The sequence below is a fragment of the Pan troglodytes genome, chromosome 1 (assembly GCF_028858775.2).
Source record: "Pan troglodytes isolate AG18354 chromosome 1, NHGRI_mPanTro3-v2.0_pri, whole genome shotgun sequence".
Lineage (NCBI taxonomy): Eukaryota > Metazoa > Chordata > Mammalia > Primates > Hominidae > Pan > Pan troglodytes.
The window spans coordinates 204,688,170-204,712,418 of NC_072398.2; the positions used below are offsets into that span (position 1 = coordinate 204,688,170).

The 24,249-nt window shown below is 47.8% G+C and overlaps 2 protein-coding genes and 1 pseudogene across 8 annotated transcripts in view; 1 reads left to right on the forward strand and 2 right to left on the reverse strand.

Annotated features, from left to right (window-relative positions):
• Positions 1-644: 644 nt before the first annotated feature.
• Positions 645-2,422, reverse strand: SH3BGRL3 (SH3 domain binding glutamate rich protein like 3). Its single transcript, XM_003949330.5, is given in 4 exon segments — positions 645-1,109; positions 1,235-1,402; positions 1,959-2,321; positions 2,324-2,422. Coding segments are annotated over 4 exon segments (681 nt in total). The 5' UTR covers positions 2,408-2,422; the 3' UTR covers positions 645-1,043.
• Positions 2,423-3,346: 924 nt separating this feature from the next.
• Positions 3,347-24,249, reverse strand: part of CEP85 (centrosomal protein 85) — a 44,699-nt gene continuing 23,796 nt past the window's right edge. Inside the window, exons 6-16 of one of the 7 annotated variants that reach the window (XR_010147610.1) lie at positions 23,988-24,105; positions 22,453-22,638; positions 13,599-13,751; positions 12,620-12,774; positions 11,127-11,220; positions 10,165-10,215; positions 7,606-7,684; positions 7,146-7,253; positions 5,455-5,680; positions 4,926-5,079; positions 4,720-4,826 (exon numbers count right to left, since the gene is read on the reverse strand). Coding sequence is in view for 5 of the 7 variants with exons in the window: in XM_063784267.1 (XP_063640337.1) it covers positions 4,775-4,826; positions 4,926-5,079; positions 5,455-5,680; positions 7,146-7,253; positions 10,165-10,215; positions 11,127-11,220; positions 12,620-12,774; positions 13,599-13,751; positions 22,453-22,638; positions 23,988-24,105 (1,297 nt within the window). In the remaining 2 variants the exon portion in view is untranslated. Of the gene's footprint in view, positions 5,083-5,454; positions 5,681-7,145; positions 7,254-7,605; positions 7,685-10,164; positions 10,216-11,126; positions 11,221-12,619; positions 12,775-13,598; positions 13,752-22,452; positions 22,639-23,987; positions 24,106-24,249 lie in introns of all 7 variants that reach the window. The other 6 variants (XR_010147611.1, XM_063784267.1, XM_063784285.1 and 3 more) reach the window with 6 other exon arrangements.
• LOC100613715 (small ribosomal subunit protein bS6m-like) lies at positions 18,841-19,201 on the forward strand (annotated as a pseudogene).

Consider the following 24,249-nt stretch of genomic DNA (forward strand, 5'->3'; position numbering starts at 1 on the left):
AGCCCCGGCTGGCGGGCCTGGCTGCTGGGTCTTTGTCTTCTAGGTTCCTCTTTCTCCCAAGAAGGGCTAAGTGGATCCTGTGAAGGGAGGGATGCAGTGGGGGGAAGGAGCTGGCCCCAGCTGAGTTTACATTCTCAGCTGGGACAGCAGAGCCTCACTGTGTATGTGTGCAGCCAGCAGATACCTGTGCACAGGCACAGACCTACCAACTCGTGGGGACACTTCAACACCGCACAAAGCCATTTTGCCACTAGACCCATGCCCCCAAATTAGCAGAACTGCAGCTGGGTACCCACCTCCCATGATACACTCATTCTTAGCCACTGTGCTCCAACACAGGCGCATGGGATGGCCACACTCACTGACAGGCATGCAGATGTGCACTACACACCAAGGCACAAGCATGATATGGACACATGCATGTGAACTGGAGGGTGGCCCACCCAGACATCTCCAGAAACCACTGGTCCATACAGGTATTTGTGTGTCAGACATATCCAAACACATGCACTAACACAGAGGTGACAGTCACAAGAGAACAGCTCAGCCACCCTTCCCACAGAGCAGTCTCAGCACAGTCACAACTACCAACCTTGCCCAGGGCAGGGACCCAGGAGGCCCAGGCCACAACCAACCAGACACAGTGCCAATGGAACAGGATATCATTTAATTGCCTCTAGGGTCCTCCTGGGAGAGGGACTGCGGGGCCTTTGGCAGAGCTCTGGCTGATGGAACCAACAGAAGTGCCCATCAGCCAGTGCCAGGCAGGATGGCGGCCCCAATGCTTGACTGGGGGCAGCCAGCATTTGGGGCTGTTGCTTAAGACAATTTCTGAGACTAATGGGTAAGGAATGTTGCCTTTAGATGGAGGAGAGGGGACTACATTTAGAGAGGAGGGAGGAGAAGTGGCCTGCATTGGGGGAGGGACTCTAAGGTTAGGTTAGGAATGACAGGGAGTTGGTCAAAAGGTCCTTCATGGCCAGGTGAAGGCTGGGGGGAGTGTGGTGATGGAGTCCAGCAGGGGAACTCTGGACAGGCTTGACTCAGGCCAGCTTCAGGAACTCCTGCAGCGTGTTTTGTTCCACAGCCTCCACGAAGAGCTCATAGTCCTGGAGAAGGGGAGGCGAGGGGTGGTCACCTGAATGCAGGGGGCCCAAGTGCTTTGTGGCAGATATGACCCTGGCTAGAGTCCTCTTCCAACACTCCCCCCACCCCCCCGTCCCCCAGCCCATACCCCACAGTACTGGTCCCCGTTGACAATCTGGGGTGGGGTGGCCTTGGGGTTGCCCGCCAAGGCTCGCATCTCATCCCTCAGGGCGTTGTCCTGGGAGATGTCCACTAGCTGGTATTGGATGCGCTTCCCATCCAGGATTCGGGTCACCTCGCTCTGCTGGGACTTGATCTGGGGACAGAGGGTGGGTAGGGGTTAGTGGATAGGCTGGAGGATTTATGGGGGAAACGCTGGGCAGGGTGAGAGAGGCTGTGACCAGGAGCTTTTGTCCCCCCATTCCCCTCCACACTAGGGGAGGGTTCTGGCCTCTAGGAGTTGGGAGGATGAGTCAGGCTTGAGGTGGTGCAGGATGAAGAGAGGGATTATCAGCCACGGGGGAGGGGGTCAGAGTGAAGGGAAGTGGGATCAGGCTGAGGGTGGGGAGGGGAGGGCAGGCTGCGGTCGTGGTCAGGGTCAGCCCGGTAGTGGGAGTGCAGAGAATGGGTGTGGGGTTGATGGGGGATGGGCACGGGAAGTTCATGCTGCGGCTGCAAAGGACCCAGGATGCCCGATGAAGACACTCAGGATGGGGCCTCGGGACCGGATCCGGGAGACCGTGCCCAGCACCTCGCCGACGCACTCCCCCCACCCCGCCCCCGTCCTGGGGGCGGGTCCCGGGCGCTAGGCTCCAAAGCACCGGGATACAGCCCTGCGCTTTCCCCCAGCGCCAGTCCGGGCGCACCCTTACTTCGCGGGAGCCGGTGACCGACGTGCTGTAGACGCGCAGGCCGCTCATGCTGGGGGTAGACAGACGGGCCGGCGGGCAGAGGGCGGCGGTAGCGGCAGCTGCACTGCCGGGAGACGACGCCGCCGCCGTGCTCGGGAGCGGTTTCCTTCCTGCTCCGCCCGCCAAGTCATCGCGCTCGGGACCAATGGGCGGCGCGGGCAGGCGGGGTGGGACCTGCGCGACACCGCCCCGCGCGCCAGAGGCCCCTTCCCTTCCCCCTCGGTTACCAGGCGCGCAACGGACCCGTCCCACGCAGGGCGCCCCTTCTGCGGCTGTCCTGATCGTCCTTTTCGGCCGTTCCCTGATATGGAGCTCAGTGTGAGACTGGGGAGGGGCCTGGGTGGCAGGACAGGCCCGGGAGAGGGTCTGGCAGAAGCCTCCCTCTCCAGCCGCACACAGGTTTGGTGCATCCAACTCCCCAGCCACGAGAGCCGCTCTCTCCAGGAGGAGGTGCCCTAATAGCACAGGGAAGCTTGGGGCTTTGGAAGGCTTGAGCTGCTTTCAGACCCAAAGTTCTCTAAGAACCTTGCTCCAAGGGATCCCTCGCTCCACCACCCAACACGCACCACTAACCCTAGGGGATAGGAAGCATAGGACAGCAGGAAGAGCCCACGCTTAGAGATTTTCCCCCAAGTTCCTCTCCACTCAGGTGGGAAGGTTTAGACAAGGAAGGGTGATGATAGCAGGACGCAGAGGCCACACCCTCAAAGGAACCAGATGGAGACCAAGGCTGACAGCTGGAAAGCGTGGCGGTAGAGGATGATGTCAGGACTCGAGAGCCTAGGCTCAAGCTGACCCTTAAGATCCACCCCAGGTCTTGGGGTGGTCCAAGCTCAACCCCAGCTCCATGCTGCAGATGGCATTCCCAAACTGCTACTACTCCCAGCGGTTGAGGGGGCAGACTCCAGCAACGAGCCCAACTTTGGAGACCTAGCTGTCTGGCACTCAACATCATGCTTCTCAGATGTCCCCCTGGTCCAGGGCTCAGGCAGGTTAACAGCCCAGAAAGACAACCCTTGCTCTGGTAAAGCCACTTCCTCACAGCAACCCAGAGGCTGCCAACTTCCTGAGAGGACTGCTGAAACTTTCCAGTGACAAACTTACTTCTGTTATGACTCAGGGAAGGTTTGCCCAAGAGAAAGTGAGTGGGAAGAGATCTGGTTCTATAGAACGACAGAGGAGCAGAGGTGGCAGAGATAGGGACATGAGGCTGGCTGGACCTGCCAAAGGTTCCTCCACACTGCTGCCTGGGGGACCTGGCTGAACACCCAGGTGTTTGGCTCTAACAAGCCAAAGTGAGGGGTAGAATAGCGTGGTGGTGGTGATGGAAGGGTATGGAAAACTGAGGAGTCTGTTAAGATACTTTATTTTATAATCAAAATACGCAATACAAACAAATGGACATAACAAAGATTCATATAAATAACTGGTTATAAACTTTATGAGGAAAAATACCCGTCAGCATGGTGGCTGGGCTCCCAATGCACAGGGTGGAGACCAACCAGGCGGCTCTGCCTTTAAGCAGCAGGAGCCCAGAGGCTGAAGGGCTGGCTGGGTGGGGCTGCTCTGAATGGAAGGGATAAGTCACTCCATAAATAAAACACAAACTTGTAAAAACACTTAAGAAAGAGCCTCATTCAGGCCCAGGCATGAGGTCCAAGATGCTGCCAACAGCCCAAAGCTTAGCAAAAATCTTGTAGTGGCTGACTGGCCCACACATGGCCCCTGCCTGGCCTGGCTCCAGATCTAGAGGAGGCACGGCTGGCCCAACAACCAGATACTAACAAGTGTGAGATGCTCCCTAAACCAGGAGGCAAGAAAAACCAGAGGGCAAAGGTCCCTCACTAAAGCCCCAGAGAAACAACCCAGGAGGCAAGAAAAACCAGAGGGCAAAGGTCCCTCACTAAAGCCCCAGAGAAACAACCCAGGAAACACTAAAAGCTGTACTTTAAAGCTGACTTGTACTGGGTACTCTGAACTTTCAAGGAGGCCAGAGCAGGAAAGGGAAAGGAATAACCCCCACCACCCCCAACACAAGAGAGGCACAAATTAGAGGGCTGGGCACAGGCTGTAGCCCTGGGTGAGGGGGTAAGCAGCTTGACAGTTGCTCTGTGGTCTCTGGGATATAATTCTGCCCAAGGCTAGAACCACAGAGAAGAGTTTGCACTCTTAAGTCCAGGAAGGGGACTACCTGGAAGGCCTGAGAACAAAGGAGAAAGTTTAGCACACTAAACACATGGCCAGGACCCTAGGGACACAAGGCAGCTGGAGAGTGGGATCTCTTGTTAAATGGCATGGTAGGCAGATTAGAGTCCCGGCTATAATCCCTAGGGCCCCAATCCTAGTAGTTACGTGCTAACCAACACATTACCCTGAGGCTTCTGGGAGAACAAGAGCCCTGAGGAAGAAGCATAAGACCAGGCATGAGAAAACCCAGAAAGCCAGCTCAGTTCCCAAGAAGGCTGGCACATGGGGCCTGAGAATTCTTAAATGGCCATTGTCACTGGTACTTGCTCAGCCTTTCCAGGCCCCTCTGATGAGCTCTCTAATCAGCAGGACCAAGGTGTGAAGTGGGAATGAACATGGATCCATCCCATTGGATGGAGAAGAAAGGTGGACAGCCTGTTCATCTCTCATGTCAGCCTAGGGCTGGGAACAGTTTGTGAGGACTTATCTGTTGTACCTGCCAAAAGTTAATTAGTAACTCACCATCGAGAGTGAATTAACAGGACAAACGTAATCCAACATGCCAGTGTGGGTAGGACACAGTCCCCTAATCAGCCCTTGGCCCCCAGATGCAGGCTCTCCCCTCCCCTCTGAGACTTCTCTCTGGGAATAGCAGACAAGAGAATGTCAGGGCAGAAACCTGCTGGACTAGGCTCTCAGAAGCCCAGCTCCTCCCTGGGGGAATCCCCCAGAATTCCTCACTGTGTGACACAGTTTTCTCCCATGTCCTGGGCATATCTGTCTGACATGGTGGTCCTTAAGTCCTCAATGTCACGACGCAGCTGTTGAACCTCTTCTAGTTTCCTCTTGATCACATCTGGCTTCTGCAAATCTAGCTGAGTCTCTGGGTGCTGTGCTGCTGGGGAGAAGAGCATTTCAAGAGAATGTTAGTTATGAGACATTTTCATGTGGAGGGTGCAGTATGGATAGGCAGGATCTTGAACCCACAGTCTTGGGACATGCACTTTAAAAAAAGCATCTGGGGACAGTGGGTTAATTTGCTGCTGAAGGTCCACTTTTAGTTTGTCCTGCATGCAAGTACCCCATAGCTTGTTTCCAAAAACAGATTTGTGAACACCTACTTTGTGAAACAAATAAATGTCCAGAGGGCAGTGGCCAGGACTATGTACTCTGTCTACATATTACCACAAGAATATGGGAAAGCGGGATGGGGGAGAGAAGAGAAAGAAGGACCCTCCTTCCTGGGCCCCAGACTGGTCTGAGGACTCACAGTGAATGCCCAGGAGCAGGGAGAGATTGGGGTCATGGCCCTGGGCCCTCTGGGTCACAATGCTACAGACAGCCTGCAGATCTTGAAGGCAACTGGCCAACTCCTGGTGCAGCTCAAGTGCCAGCTGGGCCGTGTCTGGTGAAGGTGGAGACCCTGGTTGGGCCTGGCGCAGGTGTTCCTGGAGTGTCAGATTCTTCTCAATCAAGTCCTGGTTTTGCACTGAAAGCTGAGCAGACAGATGGGTAAGCACATTAACTCAGGCCCAGGGAGAGGAAGAGTATCTGTGCATGAGTGTGTGGGTGTGGAAGGGATGGGTGAGTCATAGGCAGTGTCCCTCCTTCCCCAACCCTACCCCTGCCAACAGGCTTTTAGCACTTCTCCCACTATCAGTATCAGGCCTGGTTCTTCCTGTGGGTAGGTTGGGCCCACAGGGCTCTAGCACTGGAGAGGAAGCCAACCCTCAACTGGTTCTGAATCATCAGCATCCAAGTTTCTGTTCAAGAACCAGAGAAGATGCTCCCGCCCCTAGGAACTCTATCTCAAGCCAGTCCCTCAGCCAACTCTGTTAGCCAAGCTATTAGAGAAGGCTTAATGTGAACCGTGAAATCTGAGGAGACACTGGTTTCAATCTCTCCCTGCCACCCTGACAAAAGTGGCCACCAGCCAGCCTGATCACAGTGTGTCAGAGGAATAAAGAGAGTAAGAAAGACAATATGACAGCTAGTAGCCACTAGGTTGGGGGCTGGAGAAGCTGGAACCTGGAGGATCCAGCCCTGGAACAAGTCCTGCCTTTTCAAACTCTCACCTCAGTGGAGTCAGACTTTATTACAAAAACCATCTATTCATGTATGTCTGTCTGTTTCCCTCTCTTCCTGACAGCTTAATCCACTTTCCTTCCCTTCCTACCTTGATTGTATTTTTATAGAGTCTGAATAGAGTCCGTCCTTCAGTCCCAGGCCCTCCACCCACACTGGGCCATGTGACAATCCTAACTCAAGGAGGTTCCTTCCTAGGCACTAGGCCAGTCAGTGAACTTGGTTGCCCCCTGCTGACAGCTCTGTTTAGTGCATGAAGGCCACCAAATCCTCAGTCTTCTTGAACTCTCCACTCCCCAACCCCAGAAACCTGTGGCTTCAAGACAAAGGAAGAGAGAATGACTTTCCCCATCAAAAAGCATTCCTGGGCCCAGCGCAGTGGCTCACGCCTGTAATCCCAGCACTTTGGGAGGCCAAAGTGGGCGGATCACAAGATCAGGAGATGAAGACCATTCTGGCCAACATGGTGAAACCCCACCTCAACTAAAATACAAAAAATTAGCCGGGCGTGGTGGCGCGTGCCTGTAGTCCCAGCTACACAGGAGGCTGAGGCAGGGGAATCGCTTGAACCTGGGAGGCGGAGGTTGCAGTGAGCCGAGATTGCGCCACTGCACTCTAGCCTGGCGACAGAGCAAGACTCTGTCTTAAAAAAAAAAAAACAAAACCTTCCTAGGTAATAATTATGGACATGCTAAAACAGGCTTAGGGTCTGTAATATAAAGAATGATGCAATGCACCTTTCCTCTGCCCCCAAAGCTCAGTAGGGACCTTTCCCTTTCAAACACTGGGGCTCTTATTGGGGTAGAGATGGGGAGGGCAAACAAAGAAATTGGGTTTGTGGAGGCAAAACCAAGAGGTCTGACTAATGCTGCTCACCTCCTTCACGGCTGTGCGCAGCTGCTGCAGGGCTGAATCCCTTCGCTGGGCCTCCTCTCTCAGGGCCTGGCTTGTTCCTTCTTCTTGAGCCACTTCCTGCTCTAGGCTCTGAATCACACAGCAAGATGTTGAGGGAACAGAGTAGGGGTTAACAAGTCTGGTTCAGACAATATCACCGCTGGCTTGGACTATATAGTGACGACTCACCCTACCTACATCCTCATAAGAAATCATTTTAGAACAGTCCTGATTTGTGACCTCCCATTTAAACCCTCCTATAGCCCTTGACCACATACCAAATAGAGGTCAGCTTCTTAGCAGGGCATTCAAGGCCACTGTAGCTCCTACCTACTTTTCTAGTCATATCTCTTTCCACCCTCCACATGGCCAGCCTCTACACCGTCACGATGAATGACTGGCCCTCATCCCTGAAGGCTGCAGCGTCAATGCTTCTGCTCACTTCTCTTTTCCTTTCTTCAAGCTGCTCTTCTGCTGTTACCTCCAGGAAACCTCCAAGGCACACCTGAGCTGTCTTCAATCTGCAAATCAGATCTAATTAATCCTAATCCTACCTTGCTATCATATCCATCATGGCTTACGAGTACATCTGCTTAATATTCTAGTTGGCTATGCACATGATCCTTCGCTCCACTCAAACATAACTTTCTTGAGGGCAGGGAATGTGCTATTCAGCTGAGTTCACTATTTACCGAGCACTTACTATGACCAGCATCGAGAAGAACACCAAACAGTTCCTGTCTTTTAGGAGTTAACAGTCAAGTGCTCTTGACAATACTGTCTACTAAATGCTGTTCAGAGACATGGAAAGGGGTAGAAGAGCATACTCACAGGTACCTAATCTAGTGAGTTGTGTGTAAGTGTGTCTGTGTTTGTGTGTGTAGGAGCGGTCAGGGGAAGGGAGATATTTAAGCTTTTAAACTTCTGCCTCTCATTCTCTTCATTCAATTTTTCCTCAAATTTTGAAACTGATTTGAATGAAGTGTGAAAATTTTTTTATATTTCTCATTTGGTATTAATAAAAAAAAAACTGCCAAGGAAAACACCTCATGATCATGAAATAGCCAAAGTGACTATGATGAATCCATCTAATTCCAACAAATTCACATATATATATATATATATATATATATATATTTTTTTTTTTTTTTTTTTTTTTTTTTTTTTTTTGAGATGGAGTTTCACTCTGTCGCCCAGACTGGCTGGAGTGCAGTGGCGTGATCTCGGCTCACTGCAACCTCCACCTCCCAGGTTCAAGCAATTCTCCTGCCTCAGCCTCCCGAGTAGCTGGGACTACAGGTGCATGACACCACGCCCAGCTAATTTTTTTGTATTCTTAGTAGAGACAGGGTTTCAGCTTGTTAGCCAGGATGGTCTCAATCTCCTGACCTTGTGATCTGCCCACCTCGGCCTCCCAAAGTGCTGGGATTACAGGCGTGAGCCACCGTGTCCGGCCTCACCTGATATTTTAATTTGCCTAAGTAGTCTTATCATAGGTAAATGTGCCATTTAAAATGTCAGGCTTTTCCAAACTTTGCAGAACCCCAAGGGTTCTAGGAAACCTATTTTGAGATCCATTAAAAACTCTACTAAAAACCTGGGATTTTAAATGGGTATGTATTAAAATGCTTGCCAGGATTGACTACCTCCTTACAGGACTTGAAAGAGGTGAACCAGATAGACGTAGCCCAATCCACATAATGGCAAAGGCAAGACTGCAGCCTCCACTTATTCCCTCAAAATGAGTGCATTTCGGGTGTTTTGGTGTGAAAACTTTTAGAGTCCAAAGAGACGCTGAGTGAACCTGCTTTACGCAGAATTTCTTGGAGAACCCAGTTAAAGACACTCCCACTCTGGCCCAAAATAGAAACCTGGAGTCATATTTGATTCTTCCCTATTCTTCAACCCCTACATCTTGTCAGTCACTGATTCCGCTTGATGTTACCTCCTAAAGTCACTTAAATCTGTCCCCTCACATCTCCCCGCTGCTATGCTGCCTTATGCCAGGTTCCCTCATCATCTCTCACGAGAATTTCTCCAACAGTCCCCCTGGACCTTTCTTCTCTCCAGGATGCCAATCTTCCACACTTGAGCCTGAGTTGCAAACCTGACCACATCACATCCCAATTACATGTTGTAATAGGCTGGGCATGATGGCTCACACCTGTAATCCCAGCACTTTGGGAGGCCGAGGCGGGCAGATCACCTGAGGTCAGGAGTTCGAGACCAGTCTGGCCAACGTGGTGAAACCCCGTCTCTACAAAAAATACAAAAATTAGCCGGGCGTGATGGCAGGCACCCGTAATACCAGCTACTCGGGAGGCTGAGGCAGGAGAATTGCTTGAACCTGGGAGGCAGAGGTTACAGTGAGCCGAGATTGCGCCATTGCACTCCAGCCTGGGCGACAAGAGCGAGACTCTGTCTCAAAAAAAAAAAAAAAAAAAAAAAAAAAAAATGCTGTAATAGATGCCCACCACCTACATAAAGAATAAAACCTAACTTAGTTGATAGATAAGGCCCTTCCATAGCCTGGAATGCCCAGGTCTCCATTTACCATCTTAAAGTGGATACGTCAGCAGTATCAAACTGCTTGCAGCACCACATTCAAATTATGCTGTTTCATGTCTCCATGTTCCCACTCATGCTGTTCCTCCTATCTGGAATCCAACACATCCTATCCAGCTCCTCTTCTTTGCCTGGCTAACTCCTCATCCTTCTAGGTTCAGGATCTCCAGAAACCTCTCTTTTACCTCCCTTCCTCCCACTGACTCTCCTGCACTCCCCCAGGATACTGTGGGGACTGCTCTCACAGTACTGTGCTGAAACTCCCTACTATATTTGTGTCCTCTCAGCAAGGCTCAAAAGCACTGACTGGGTCTCATTCTTTTTGTATCCCTAACACTGGGCAACCTGCATGGCAGAGAACGAAATAAATATTGGCTAAATTCTAGAGATTCCATCATTAAGTTCTGCCCACCATGTCCCAAGGATTCCTGCTCACCTGTACTTGTGAGCGCAACTGATCCATCTTCTGCTGCTGCTTCTCCACAATCTGAAAGGCAAAGTTATCAAGGAAGGCTGTGAGCACAAGGCTGACGGTGAGGACAGAGGGCAAGGGGGCTGCACTAGGACATGTGGTCTGGCTATTAGACCATTAAGAGTAAGACCAGGATAAAGATTAGTGAACTCTACCTATAGGAATATAAACCAGACTCCTAATCCTGGCTAACTAGCTTCACAGTTGTGCTCCAATCACAAAGGTTTATACAGGAATGTAGTGTGGACACATAACCACTACTGGGGGAAAGGGAACTCTCACCCTAATAACTGCAGGCCAGTGGAATCAATTTTATAAACAGCCAGTGCAAACTCTTGTTCTTTGGTACAAGGACATGGCTAAAAATTCAGTCTAATGAAGCTTGCCATTTCTAGCACTATGATGGTTGTTGTTATTTACAGCTCTGGTCGTACTGATTATCCAAGAAGGGACCCTAAATAGGCCTGGTTTCTTTGAATCATTTATGGGTCCTCTTTTTTTTACTAACCTGCAGTCAGTTTCACCAGCCGGCCCCTGGCTCTCTCGTCTTTGCTGAATTAAGAAACCAGGGCACCTCACTGGTTAGAACTCTATTCAATTCAAGGGTTTCTGTATGGGCCTGAGCCATGAATAAAGTGCACCAAACTTTACTGCACCATTTTGGGTCATCTAATCTAGATATTCAGAGGCATATCACCCCTCCTCTTACTTTTGCCTATATTCTAAATGAGTGAAGTTTGCCTGTTACAAGGATGACTATCTAAATACAAATTACTATGCAGGGTGACTTCTCAGAAAAGAAAGAAAAGCTCTTGGTAACAAATCCTAGATAGCCCAAAGCCAAGAATTCATGTATCCCTCCTAATACACAATCTTCTCTTTCCTCCCAGCCTACCCTCCATTACAGCCTGGACACCCTCAGTCACCTTTTGGAGCGAATCGTATCGCTTCTGCCAGGACTCCATTTCCACTTCTGGACCTTCTCCACTGGTCTCATCCACAGACTGTTTATCTTGCAGGCTGAAAGACAGTGGCCTCTTCAAGAACTCTGAAGTTAGACACAAGTGGCTTTGATTCTTGGTTCTGCTATTTATTGCACATTTTGAGGCAAGACACTTAGTCCAAGCAGTAGCTGGGGATAATACTTGGGTCTGCTGTAATATATGGGGTGCCACACAAAAGCTGCTCAGTGTATGTTAATTCTCTTCCCTAAGGGCCAGAATCTATACAATGTGACACCAATTCTCTACCTGCCCAAGGCTCTTGTGTATTTTGTTTTGATATTTAAAAAATACATATTTATCACATGTATTTAGATTGTAAGTCATACATGTACATTGTAGAAAGTTTGGAAAATACAAAAGCTGTTTTCTTGGCACACACAGTCTGGGGCAAAGCCAACTTTGTCCTCTAACCCCACTTCTGACTCTAACCAATGGTTTCCTCCAGTGGGTCCCTACAATTACTTATAGCAAAGCCCATCTGCTGAGATAAACAACAGGGACACTGTGGTTAAATATGGGATGAGAAATCCAATCTATCCCATTAGAAACTGGATTTGGTCCAAGAGGCTGTTGAAACACACCATTATTTTCAGAAACTGCTATTAATATGGAGAAGGCTCCCAAGACATCCTGAGAGTACATTATGGCATCTTGTTTTGTTCTCAGAACCTGTCATGGCAATGAAGAACAATCCCTAGGGCTGAGGAGAAAGGCTCCTGGTAGCCTTTAGCCTACACGCCTCGAACTGTGGATAACTCTCAGTTCTTATCACCAGTACCCACTTTTGAAAGTATACAGACACCTCATTTCCCAGTTTACAAAGTGCTTTCATTTATTCAACACATACATACTAAGAATTATGTGCCAGGCACTGGGTTAGATCCTTACAAAGGCTATGAAGATAAGCCCCCACTGCATCCATACTCCATGCCAAAGATATAAAAGCCGCTTCCTGGCCGGGCGCGGTGGCTCACACCTGTAATCCCAGCACTTTGGGAGGCCGAGGAGGGTGGATCACGAGGTCAGGAGATCAAGACCACGGTGAAACCCCGTCTCTACTAAAAATACAAAAAAGATTAGCCAGGCGCAGTGGCGGGCGCCTGTAGTCCCAGCTACTCAGGAGGCTGAGGCAGGAGAATGGTGTGAACCTGGGAGGTGGAGCTTGCAGTGAGCCAAGATTGCGCCACTGCACTCCAGCCTGGGCGACAGAGCAAGACTCCGTCTCAAAAAAAAAAAAAAAAAAAAAAGCCGCTTCCCATAAGCAGCTTTCCTATTATTCACAGTCCAAAGAAAACAAAGCTCAGATAAGTAAAATTACTTTCCCAAATCACCCAAAGTCACACAGCTAAGTGAGCAGGATGGCTATGACAAAAAACTTAACTCTCCACTCCTCTCAATCCCACAGGGTTATTTACCTATGTCCAGCGGAGGAGAATTCTGCTTCTCTCTGCCTCAGGCTTTCCAGTTGAATCTCCTTCTCTCTGCAGATTGCCTGGGTCTCCTCCAGCAAACTCTCCAGCTCAGTCACTTTCTCCTGCAGCTCTGTGCTCTTCAACTCAGAATCCTTAAGCTGAGAGACAGGATCCCATGCTTAGGTCAAATAAGCCAAGTGTTATAAATGCAAAATGCTTGTTCCTCAGTGTCACAAAGAAATAGCACTCAAACATATATTTAATTTCCTCAGCAAGGCAATTTTTACTTTCTGCAGAAAGGGTGCTCCTCGCAGATGGAACAATGGTGAGAACACAACTGGACAGGGGAGGGGAAGGAGTTCTTATTTCTGACGCAGGTAGTCCCTACTGCGATGTCATTCCCCTATTGGCTAGGGTTGAACCACACAGTCTAAGCTAATTCTGATTGGCTATTTTAAAGGGAACAGGTTTATGAGCCAGAGTGGTGGGGTGAGTAGTTTGGTGGGAAGGACAGTTAGGAACAGGTAACTAAAGGTGACTTAGGTCAGAGCAGGTGACCAGTGTGACTCAGGTCAAAGCAGGTGACTGGGATGAGTCAGGACGGAGTAGGTGACCGGGGAAACAGATGTGAACTACTGATTAAAACTGGTGGAAAAGGTTGTTTACTGAAACTAGAAGCAAGAGGGCGAAGAGAACCAGGAAGTTAAACTTTAAAATAGTGAATCAAAGAGTAAGAGAGCTGAACATACTGATTCTTTGAAGAGAAACTTGGGGTTCACTTTAACATAAGGAAGACTCTGTCTGGGTACCTCAAAAAATTTGCAGTCTGGTTACAAATCTGACAATTATGAATCTGGACATGACTGCTTTGGGATTCTCCTTTCAGGAAGTCACAGGATAACTGCATACAGCAGATGATGAAAAAGTTCCCCTGCCTGGCCACTCCCTGATCACCCCAGGCATGCCAAGACATTGCTGCTACCTGCTGGCTCTGCTTCTGATGGTCTTCCAGTGTGGGCAGGTCAGCCAGGTAGCGCTCCAAGGTCTCAATACGCTGCTGCTTCTCCCGGTTCTGCTCTGATTCCTTCTGGCATTTCTTTTTCAAATTATTGATATGTTTATCACGACCTTTGACCTAGGAAAATAAATGTCAAGTCTGTCTCCACCATTCACTCCACTATGACCCTGCTGGAGTGCAGTGGTGTGATCTCAGCTGACTGCAGCCTCCACCTCCCAGGCTCAAGTGATCCTCCTACCTCAGCCCCTGGAGTAGCTGGGACTGCAGGCACACACTACCACAGCAGGCTAATTTTTCTATGTTTTGTAGAGACAGAGTTTCGCCATGTTTTTCAGGCTGGTCTCCAATTCCTGGCCTCAAGCCATCCGCCCACCTTGGCCTCCCAAACTGCTGGGATTACAGGCATGGGCTACCACACCCAGCCACATCAACTTTTTTTGAATCAACCCTTGAGGCTGTGAATGTTGTTCTACTGCAATGAAGGTAGGAAGCTAAACAAATTTTGCCATTTAGGATTTGAGTATAAAACTAAAGAATTAATGAACTTTCAAATCAAGGATGGAGAAAGTCTTCTAGGGCAGTTTTTAAAAACTGGCAGCATTTCTGTTGTAAAATACAGAATTTGTCTGGTCTCTGTACCTGGTTCCTGGGAGGCCTGTAACCTCTAAGCCCTTGGAATTTACTGAATTGGACAGGAGTGGGCCAGATCTCATCATGAGTAAATTTATGCCAATACTGTGACTCAGAATGGATGCAGATCACCAGAAAAATCAACTGCTTTAAGCCTAATCTACTATGGGGAAGGGAGAGGGACGGGTGATTGATTTGAGTTCAATCATGCCTACATAGATAAAACTCCAACTAAAAACTCTGGACACAGCAGCTCACTGGAGCTTCCTGGTAGGTAAACACATAAATGTGCTGTGTTTACATGCTCTTATTCCACAAGGAGAGGGCATGGAAGCTCTGCTCTCAGGATGCTCCTGGACCTCACCCTATGTCATTTGGCTGGTCCTGAATTGTATCCCACCCCCTTTTTTTTGAGACAGTTTCGCTCTTGTTGCCCAGGCTGGAATGCAATGGTGCAATCTTGGCTCACTGCGACCTTCGCCTCCTGGGTTCAAGAGAGTCTCCTGCCTCAGTTTCCCGAGTAGCTGGGATTACAGGCACCCGCCACCATGCCCAGCTAATTTTTCTATTTTTAGTACAGATGGGATTTCACCATGTTGGCCAGGCTGGTCTCGAACCCCTGACTTCAGGTGATCCACCTGCCTCGGCCTCCCAAAGTGCTGGGATTACAGGCATGAGCCACTGCACCCAGCCCTGAATTGTATCCCTTATAATAAAACTGTAATAATAAGTATAGCACTTTCCTAAGTTCTGTGAGTAATTCTGGGAATTATTAAACCTGAAGGGGTCATAGAAGCCTACAGATCTGCAGCCAGTTGGTCAGAAATACGGGTGGCCTGAAGACCCCAAAATTTGCTGTTGGCATCTGAAGTAAACACAGTTTTGTTGAGAACTGTGCCCTTAAACCTGTGGAGTCTGACACTAACTCCAGATGGTGTGCATCTGAATTGGACTGCAGAAGTATACATAACTTTCTGATAAGACATATAACCAGTTTGGTCGGAAAGGTAATATATTCTTCCCTAAATACCACACATGATATAAAGCCATGCAATCAACTGGAAAGGCTAATGAGACTTGAGAGAAAGAGCTATGTCTGTTTGCTAATAATCATATACTGAACACACGGCAGAAGGCCTGGCACAGAGCAGGTATTCAATAAAGATTTGAACAGAGGCTTTTTCTTCACCATTATGGTGCTTTGTTTTATTTTGTTTGCTTATGAACAAGGAAGGTGAGGAAAGCAAGAGAAAACAGAAAAAGTGATGCAGATCTACTAAATGTCAAAGAGGCGGCAAAGGCCTAATTTAATCCAAAGATATAACAGTACAAAGAAAGATCCCTGAAAATCAGCCAAAAGCTTTATCCTAGGTCCAATCTGTACTCTTAAATTTCTGAACCAGTGATTTTCACATTTCAGTATGTATCAGAATCACCTGGGAAGCTTACTGAAAATGGTAAACTGACCATAAATGTTTATCTCTTCTCCCTTCCAAAAACATCTTTAAAATGAAAGAAAAGAAATAAAGTATTAACTGAGAAACAACAGGGGAGGAAACAAAAGTCTAGGAAAGATTTATTATTTTTTTGAGACAGGGTCTTGCTCTGTCACCCATGCTGAAGTGCAGTGACACGGACACAGCCCACTGTAGCCTTGACCTCCTGGGCTCAAGTGATGCTCCCACCTCAGCCTCTCAGTAACTTAGACTACAAGCGTGTACCACCATGCCCAGCTAATATTTAAAGAAAAAAACATTTTTTTTTTTAGATGGAGTTTCATTCTTGTTGCCCAGGCTGGAGTGCAGTGGTGTGATCTCAGCTCACTGCAACCTCCACCTCCCAGGTTCAAGCGATTCTCCTGTCTCAGCCTCCCGAGGAGCTGGGGTTACAGGCGTCCACCACCACGCCCAGCTAATTTTTTGTATTATTGGTAGAGACGGTGTTTCACCATGTTGGCCACGCTGATCTTGAACTCCTGACCTTAGGTGATCCACCCACCTCGGCCTCCCAAAGTGCTGGGATTACAGGCGTGAGCCACCGAGCCTGGCTTAAAATTTTTTATAGAGATGGAGTCTCGTCATGTTGCCCAGGCTGTTCTTGAACTGGGCTCAAGCAATTCTCCTGCCTTGGCCTCCCAAAGTACCAGGATTAAGAGGAGTGAGCCACCATGCCCAGCCTATGAAAGATTTTAATGTTTTTAAAAGATGAAAGTGAACAGGGGAGATAAATGACTTGGGGCAGAAAAGTTATAATCTGCAGTGGGAGTTACAGACAACAGGGAAGAAAATCTGCTCCTCCCAATTCTCAAGAGCCTCTGAACTGAAGTATCAGCTCACTATGGAGGCAAGTATCAACCACAGAGCTGAAAAATAGGGGAATTCCCTAGAAATCTATATACAAATTAGCTAGATATCAGCCTCACCCTGGGCTTCCCCATCAGGAGACTATTCTCTGGAGAAATCAATCAGAGAGATTCCCAACTCAAGAATACCCAGTCACAGCAGAGAGGGTGAAGTATTGGGTTGAAAACAAGTATAAGTAAAAATCTATGTATATGGCCGGGTGTGGTGGCTCACACCTGTAATCCCAGCACTTTGGGAGGCTGAGGTGGGCAGATTAATTGAGGCCAGGAGTTCAAAACCAGCCTGACCAAAATGGTAAAACTCTATCTCTATAAAAAATACAAAAATTAGGCCAGTGCAGTGGCTCAAGCCTGTAATCCTAGCACTTTGGGAAGTCGAGGCGGGCAGATCACATGAGGTCAGGAGTTTGAGACCCGCCTGATCAACATGGCAAAATCCTGTCTCTACTAAAAATACAAAAATTAGCCGGGCATGGTGGTGGGTGCCTGTAATCCCAGCTACTCGGGAGGCTGAGGCAGGAGAATCGCTTGAACCCGGGAGATGGAGGCTGCAGTGGCCACTGCACTCCAGCCCAGGCAACAAAGCGAGACTCTGTCTAAAAAAAAAAAAAAAAAAAAGCCGGGTGTGGTGGTACATGCCTGTAATCCCAGCTACTCAGGTAGCTGAGGCATGAGAGAGAATAGTTTGAATCTGGGAGGTGGAGGCTGCAGTGAGCCTAAATCGTAACACTGCACTCCAGCAACTCCAGAGTCTCCAGCGAGACTGTGTCTCAAAAACAAACAAAAAAAACTATGTATAGAACTGTGGGGACTCTAAGCCCAATCTCCTCAACACCAAGAATCCAAAGGCTAAAAAGCATTCCTGACTCTAGCCTCTCCACCAGGCAGCAGGTTGAAGATTCTTCCCTAGAGAGAGTGAGAGAAGACATCCAGAGATTGACATTTGAGCATTCCCAAGTGAAAAGGGTAGTCTAAGTCTGATACTACAGTGAAGTCCAACAGGTAACCACCATGAATCCAGAGCTTTCATCCAGCTTTTAAATGCTTCCATTTTATTTTTTTGAAGGAGTCTCACTCTCATTGCCAAGGCTGGAGTGCAGTGGCGTGATCTCAGCTCACTGCAATCTCCACCTCCCAGGTTCAAGCGATTCTCCTGCCTCAGCCTCCCGAGTAGCTGGGATTACAGGCACCCACCACCATGCCCAGCTAATTTTTGTATTTTTAGTTGAGACAGGATTTCACCATGTTGGCCAGGCTGGTCTTGAACTCCCGACCTCAGGTGATCCACTTGCCTCAGCCTCCCAAAGTGCTGGGATCACCGGCGTGAGCCACCGCGCCCAGCCTGCTACCTTCTTAAATATGAATGCCCATCCATTCAATGATCACCAGGCCTCTAACATGAAAGACACCAAAAACGGAAAAAAAGGACCTTAAGAAAACAAGAAATACTATAAACAGATGTAAACATCCAAAACAATTACAATCAATACTGTCAGAGAGATACTGTACCCATGAAACAAAAACAGATGTATAAAATTCGCTGAAGAAAAAAAGCGCAGGAAAAGCATACTATTCAGAAATACAGTTGTCCCTTGGTGTACACGGGGGACTGGTTCCAGGACCACCTTTGTATATCCAAATCTGCTCATACTCGAGTCCCACATCTGGTCCTGAAGAAACCACATATATGTCGGCCCTCCATATACTCTGGTTTTGCATCTCTTGAATACATGATTTTTGATCTGTGTTTGGTTGAAAAAAATACACGTACAAGTGGAACTGTGCAGTTTAAATATATTGTTCCAAGGTCAACTATATATATATATATATATATATATATATCAGGTGAAAGAGAAGAGCTCAAGATAGATACACAATTGTGGGGTTGTGCTGGGGCACAGAACTACTGATGTTTTTCTTTTTTTTTTTTTTTGAGACAATGTCTTGCTGTCACTCAGACTGGAGTGTAACTGTGAGATCATGGCTTACTGCAGCCTTGACCTTTTGGGCTCCAGTGAGTGATTCTCCCACTTCAGCTTCCTGAGTAGCTGGGACTACAGGAGGGACCACCATGCCTGGCTAATTTAAAAAAATTTTTTGTAGCTTTTGCCATCCGGCAGCCATTCAGCCCAGCCACTTCCAGGTCCCTGCCATCCTGCTCCTTTGCTTCCCGGGAACCATCCCAGTTCTGAGCCGCCCACCGAGCCCTTGGGAATGCCTGGCTATAAGCTGGCTTTAATCTTGACAGCCATGCCGCAGCCAGAGACTACTGCTGCTTTGAAAAGTATGATACAAGCCCTGATGAACAGAGGAGCAATAGTGAGGGACTTGCAAAACCTGGGCAAATGAGCACTTCCTTATAAGATCTTCGTCAACAGCACAGCAGAGGTGGGTATTTCTTGGTGAATTTTTATGCACCAACCACAACTGTTGAAAGCATGATGGAGCACTTGTCTAGAGATGTAGATGTGATTAGACAGAGTACTGTAAAACATCCCAGGAACTAAAAGAATATGAAGAGATTGTCCTAGTCTCACTTGAAGAAAAACTATATTCCACAAAGCAGCAGCAGTGAGGGCCAGGCGCAGTGGCTCATGTCTGTAATCCCAGCACTTTGGGAGGCCAAGGTGGGTGAATCACCTGAGGCCAGGAGTTTAAGACCAGCCTGGCCAACATGGTGAAACCCCATCTCTAATAAAAGTACAAAATTTAGCCCAGTGTGGTGGCATGCACCTATCATCCCAGCTACTTGGGAGGCTAAGTCACAAGAATGACTTGAGCCAGAGAGGTGGAAATTGAAGTGAGAAGATTCACCAGATTTTAGCCTTATATAGAATTCCTTCACATTTGAGCAGCATGGATGAGGAGGAATAGTTTGCAAGCTTGGCCTTTATTTAAGAGTGTGTTGCAGGTGCCGTTTGATTTTTCTAAAATATTTTTAGCCCATGCTCCCCTTTGCTGCAAGAAGTAGGGAACTGCTCACTGACAAGCTTCTCTATCATCTGTGGTACCAGTGGATCATTCTTGATTTTATTTTCATTAGTGTCATTTCTTTGTCAGCGAGGACTTTTCCCCTTCCAACAGTCACATCCCCCGCCCCCCGCCTTTTTTTGTTTTGTTTTGTTTTGTTTTGTTTTGAGACAGACTCTCACTCACTCTGTTGCCCAGATTAGAGAGCAGTGGTGCTATCTCGGCTCACTGCAACATCTACCTCCTGGGTTCAAGCGACTCTCTTGCCCCAGCCTCTTAAGTAGCTGAGGTTACAGGCGCCCACCACCATACCCCGCTAATTTTTGCATTTTGTTTTTTTTTGAGACGGAGTCTTGCTCTGTTGCCAGGCTGGAAGTGCAGTGGTGTAATCTTGGCTCACTGCAACCTCCGCCTCCTGTGTTCAAGTGATTCTCCTGCCTCAGCCTCCCAAGTAGCTGGGACTATAGGCGTGCGCCACCACCCCCCCAGCTAATTTTTTGTATTTTTAGTAGAGATGGGGTTTCACCATGTTGGCCAGGATGTTCTTGCTCTCCTGACCTTGTGATCTGCCCTCCTCAGCCTCCCAAAGTGTTGGGATTACAGGTGTAAGCCATCGTGCCTGGCCATTTTTTTATTTTTTTAAGTACAGACAGGGTTTCACCATGTTGGCCAGACTGGTCTCAAACTCCTGACCTCAAGTGATTCGCCTGCCTCAGCCTCCCCATATGCTGGGATTACAGGTGTGAGCCACCATGCCTGGCCAGTAAAAGCAAAACTTATAATACCACCTGGGATTGTAAACTAGTCATTCAGACCGTATAACCATGCAGAAATAAAAATTGAAGAGCAATGTATTATATGGGCAACTTTTGCTCTGAGTAATAAACTTGATTTTAGGGGAAAAAAAAAATTTTTTTTTTTTAAGAGAAAGAGTCTCACTATGTTGTCCAGGCTTGTCTTAAACTCCTGAGCTCAAGCAATTCTCTTGCCACAGTCTCCCAAAGTGCTGGAATTATAGGTATGAGCCACTGAGTCTGGCCAGAACTACTAAATTTTTTATTTTTTCATTTGTTTTTAGAACTACTAGTTTTATTATAAATCTATTGGTATTTAATTACCTAACTTAGATATATAAATTATTATTTTTTTAAACTCACTAACCCAACTTTCTTTTATTTTTTTGAGATGGAGTTTCGCTCTTGTTGCCTAGGCTAGGGTGCAATGGAGCGATCTTGCCTCATTGCAACTTCCGCCTCCTGGGTTAAAGTGATTCTCCTGCTTCAGCCTCCTGAGTAGCTGGAATTATAGGCATGCGCCACCACGCCCAGCTAATTTTGTATTTTTAGTAGAGACAGGGTTTCTCCATGTTGGTCAGGCTGGTCTCGAACCCCTGACCTCAGGTGATCTGCCCACCTCAGCCTCCCAAAGTGCAGGGATTACAGGCATGAGCCACGGCACCCAGCCTAACTCAACTTTAAATTTTCTTTTTTAACAAACCCTCTTAAGTCCTTCCAGTACCAACAACATCAGCATCACCTGGGAGCTTGTCAGAAATGCAGAATCCAGCTGGGTGCAGTGGGTCACATCTGTAATCCCAGCACTTTGGGAGGCTGAGGTGGGTGGATCACCTGAGGTCAGGAGTTCGAAACCAGCCTGGCCAACATGGTGAAACCCCATCTCCACTAAAATTACAAAAATTAGCTGGGTGTGGTAGCAGGCGCCTGTAATCCCAACTACTTGGGAGGCTGAAGCAGGAGAATCGCTTAAACCCAGGAGGCTGAGGTTGCAGTGAGCTGAGATTGCACCACTGCACTCCAGCCCAGATGCCAGAGCGAAATTCCATCTCAAAAAAAAAAAAAAAAAAAAAGAAAGGCAGGATCTCAGGCTCCCTCCTAGAACTATGAATCTGATGTACATTTTTAACAAGATCCCCAAGTGATTCTGAAACAATGAAGTTTGAGAAGTATTGCTCTAGTTGTTTTAAGTGGTCTAGAACTTCAACATTACTAAACTGGTTCCCCAAAAACATACGCTTTAGAGCAAGCCGTGAATTGGGAGATACCAACAAAACCAAATAACTTTAAACCTAAGGCAATTCTAAGAGTACTGGCAAAAATACACACCCAAACTAGCTGTGCACATGGAATTTTTTTTTTTTTCCTGAGACGAAGTCTTGCTCTATCACCTAGGCTGGAGTGCAATGGCATGATGGTGTGATCCTGGTTCACTGCAACCTCTGTCTCCCGGGTTCAAGCTATTCTCCTGCTTCAGCCTCCCAAGTAGCTGAGATTACAGGCGCCAGCCACCACACCCAGCTAATTTTTGCATTTTTAGTAAAGATGGGGTTTCACCATGTTGGCCAGGCTGGTCTTGAACTCTGGACCTCAGGTGATCCACCTGTTTCAGCCTCCCAAAGTGCTGGGATTACAGGCGTGAGCCACCATGCCTGATGCACATGGAATTTTTCTCTACTTTTTAGGAAGGGTGAGAAACCAGACTGAATGATACAAATATACCACAGGTGTATTTTGCAACAGTGCCACCTGGTATGAGTACTCAGGTTGGTTTTCTACCCAGACCAGCTGGTGGTACATTGCACAGCACAACCTGGGACAGTGAGGGATCATACAACTTTCTCTGACTGTTGTGGTTTTGTGGAGATGAAGCAAAAATGAGGGAGGGAGGAGAGTTCCATTTCTAGCAAAAAGGAGATCTGTGACGATTCTGTGTGAGAAGCCAGTGGAGGATCTCACCCAAGTCTCCTCTTAGTTCCAGACCAGAAACAGCTTAGGCTTTAGAGTAGACAGCTGACTGCCAACTCCTTTGTGAACTAGGGCTATCAGCTACTCAGCTCACCCTTTCTTCCTGTTTCTTCACTTCCTCAGAATGCTTCTGCAACGCCACTTTGAGCGACTCTCTGATGAGCTGGACTTCAACTTCAGAAGCAGAGAGTTTCTTTTCAAGATCAATCTTTTCTCTGCTCAAGGCTTCTGTCTTCTGTGCAAACTGTGCACGTAAGAAAGTGTTTTCTCGCTGCAATTCCTGCCAGAAAGATTCTCAATATGTAACTGTTCTCTACCCTTATAGTCTCATGTACTTTACTTATTCCCAGCATACTTCACGGTCAAATATCATTTTTCTCCAAGAATCTCTTCAAGAAGTGGTTCTCAACTAGGTCTTAGGGTTAACAGCATCAGCATTACCTGATGATGTAATTTGTTAGCAATGCAATGTCTTAAGCCTAACTCCTAGGCCCACCAAATCAGAAACTGTAGGGATGGGTCCCAATAATCTGTATTTTAACAAGCGCTCCAGGGATTCTGATGCACACTCACATTTGAGAACCACTGCCTTAAAGCAATACCTAAGCCATTGTATACTGGAAGGAACCTAGGACAAGACATCAGAAGACCTGGGCTCAAAGCCTGGCTTCCCTCCACTCATTCTCTATATGATCTCAGGCAAGGTCTTCCTCTTTCTCAGGTTTCAATTCTTTAATCAGTAAATTCGAAGAATTAACTAGTTTTATTTAAGGCACTTCCCACTCTTAACATTCTGATTCTATGAGACAGGATACTGCCTTAATTAGGTAGCAAAGCCAGTGCTATAACCTGTCAAATATCCAACATTCAAATGCCCAAATTGCAGAAGCTTGGTCAACAAAGCAGGCTTCTTTTCAAACTCTAAAGCCCCACAACCATTGATCTCAGTGAGATTATCTTCTTCAGCTGCTCCTAGATATGGAGGATAAAAATGAGAATGGACGGGTGCAGTGACTTCCGCCTGTAATCCCAGCACTTTGGGAAGCCGAGGTAGGCGGATCAAGAGGTCAGGAGTTCAAGACCAGCCTGGCCAATATGATGAAACCCCGTCTCTACTAAAAATATAAAAATTAGCCAGGCATGGTGGCAGGCACCTGTAATCCTAGCTACTTGGGAGGCTGAGGCAGGAGAATTGCTTGAACCCGGGAGGCGGAGGTTGCAGTGAGCTGAGATTGTGCCACTGCACTCCAGCCTGGGTGACAGAGCAGGGAAAAAAAAAAAAAGAGAGAGAATAGCTCTAAATCCTGCATTACCTTTGCCTCTCTCTCCTTTGGCTAGGGCTAGAAAATTAAGACTTCTCATAACATCACCCAACTCTAGGACCTTACTATCTACCTTTCTTCCAAGTATGTCTTCACACCCAGGCATCTGGACTTTCACCTGGTTCTTAGCCTTTTCTGCTCCCACAAGGGCATGATAAAGGGTGCTTTATTAGTATGCCCTCTTTGAGGGCAGGGACACTTACATCACTTGAGCTCTTTTCTATCTCCTGGATACCTAATGGTGTCAAGCATAGGGAAGACACCCAGTTATGACAAACAGAATGCCATCCCGATGGCCAATACTTACCTGTAGCCTCAGCAAGCAGACATCACCAAAGGGGGCAGGGCGGCCCAAGAGGGCACTGTGGACTTGCAGTTCGCTCTCTCGCACTTTCTGCTCCAGCTGAGAGATGTGTTTCCTCTGCCTGCACAAGCCAGTAGATCAGGTCAGGGTCCTGATGCTAACCCCTCACAATATGAGCCCCTACTAAGTACAATCCCTATTACGTAAGCAAGATCTTAGATTCTGGATATCACTATTTTCTGAAGGAAGAAGAACAAATGAGAAA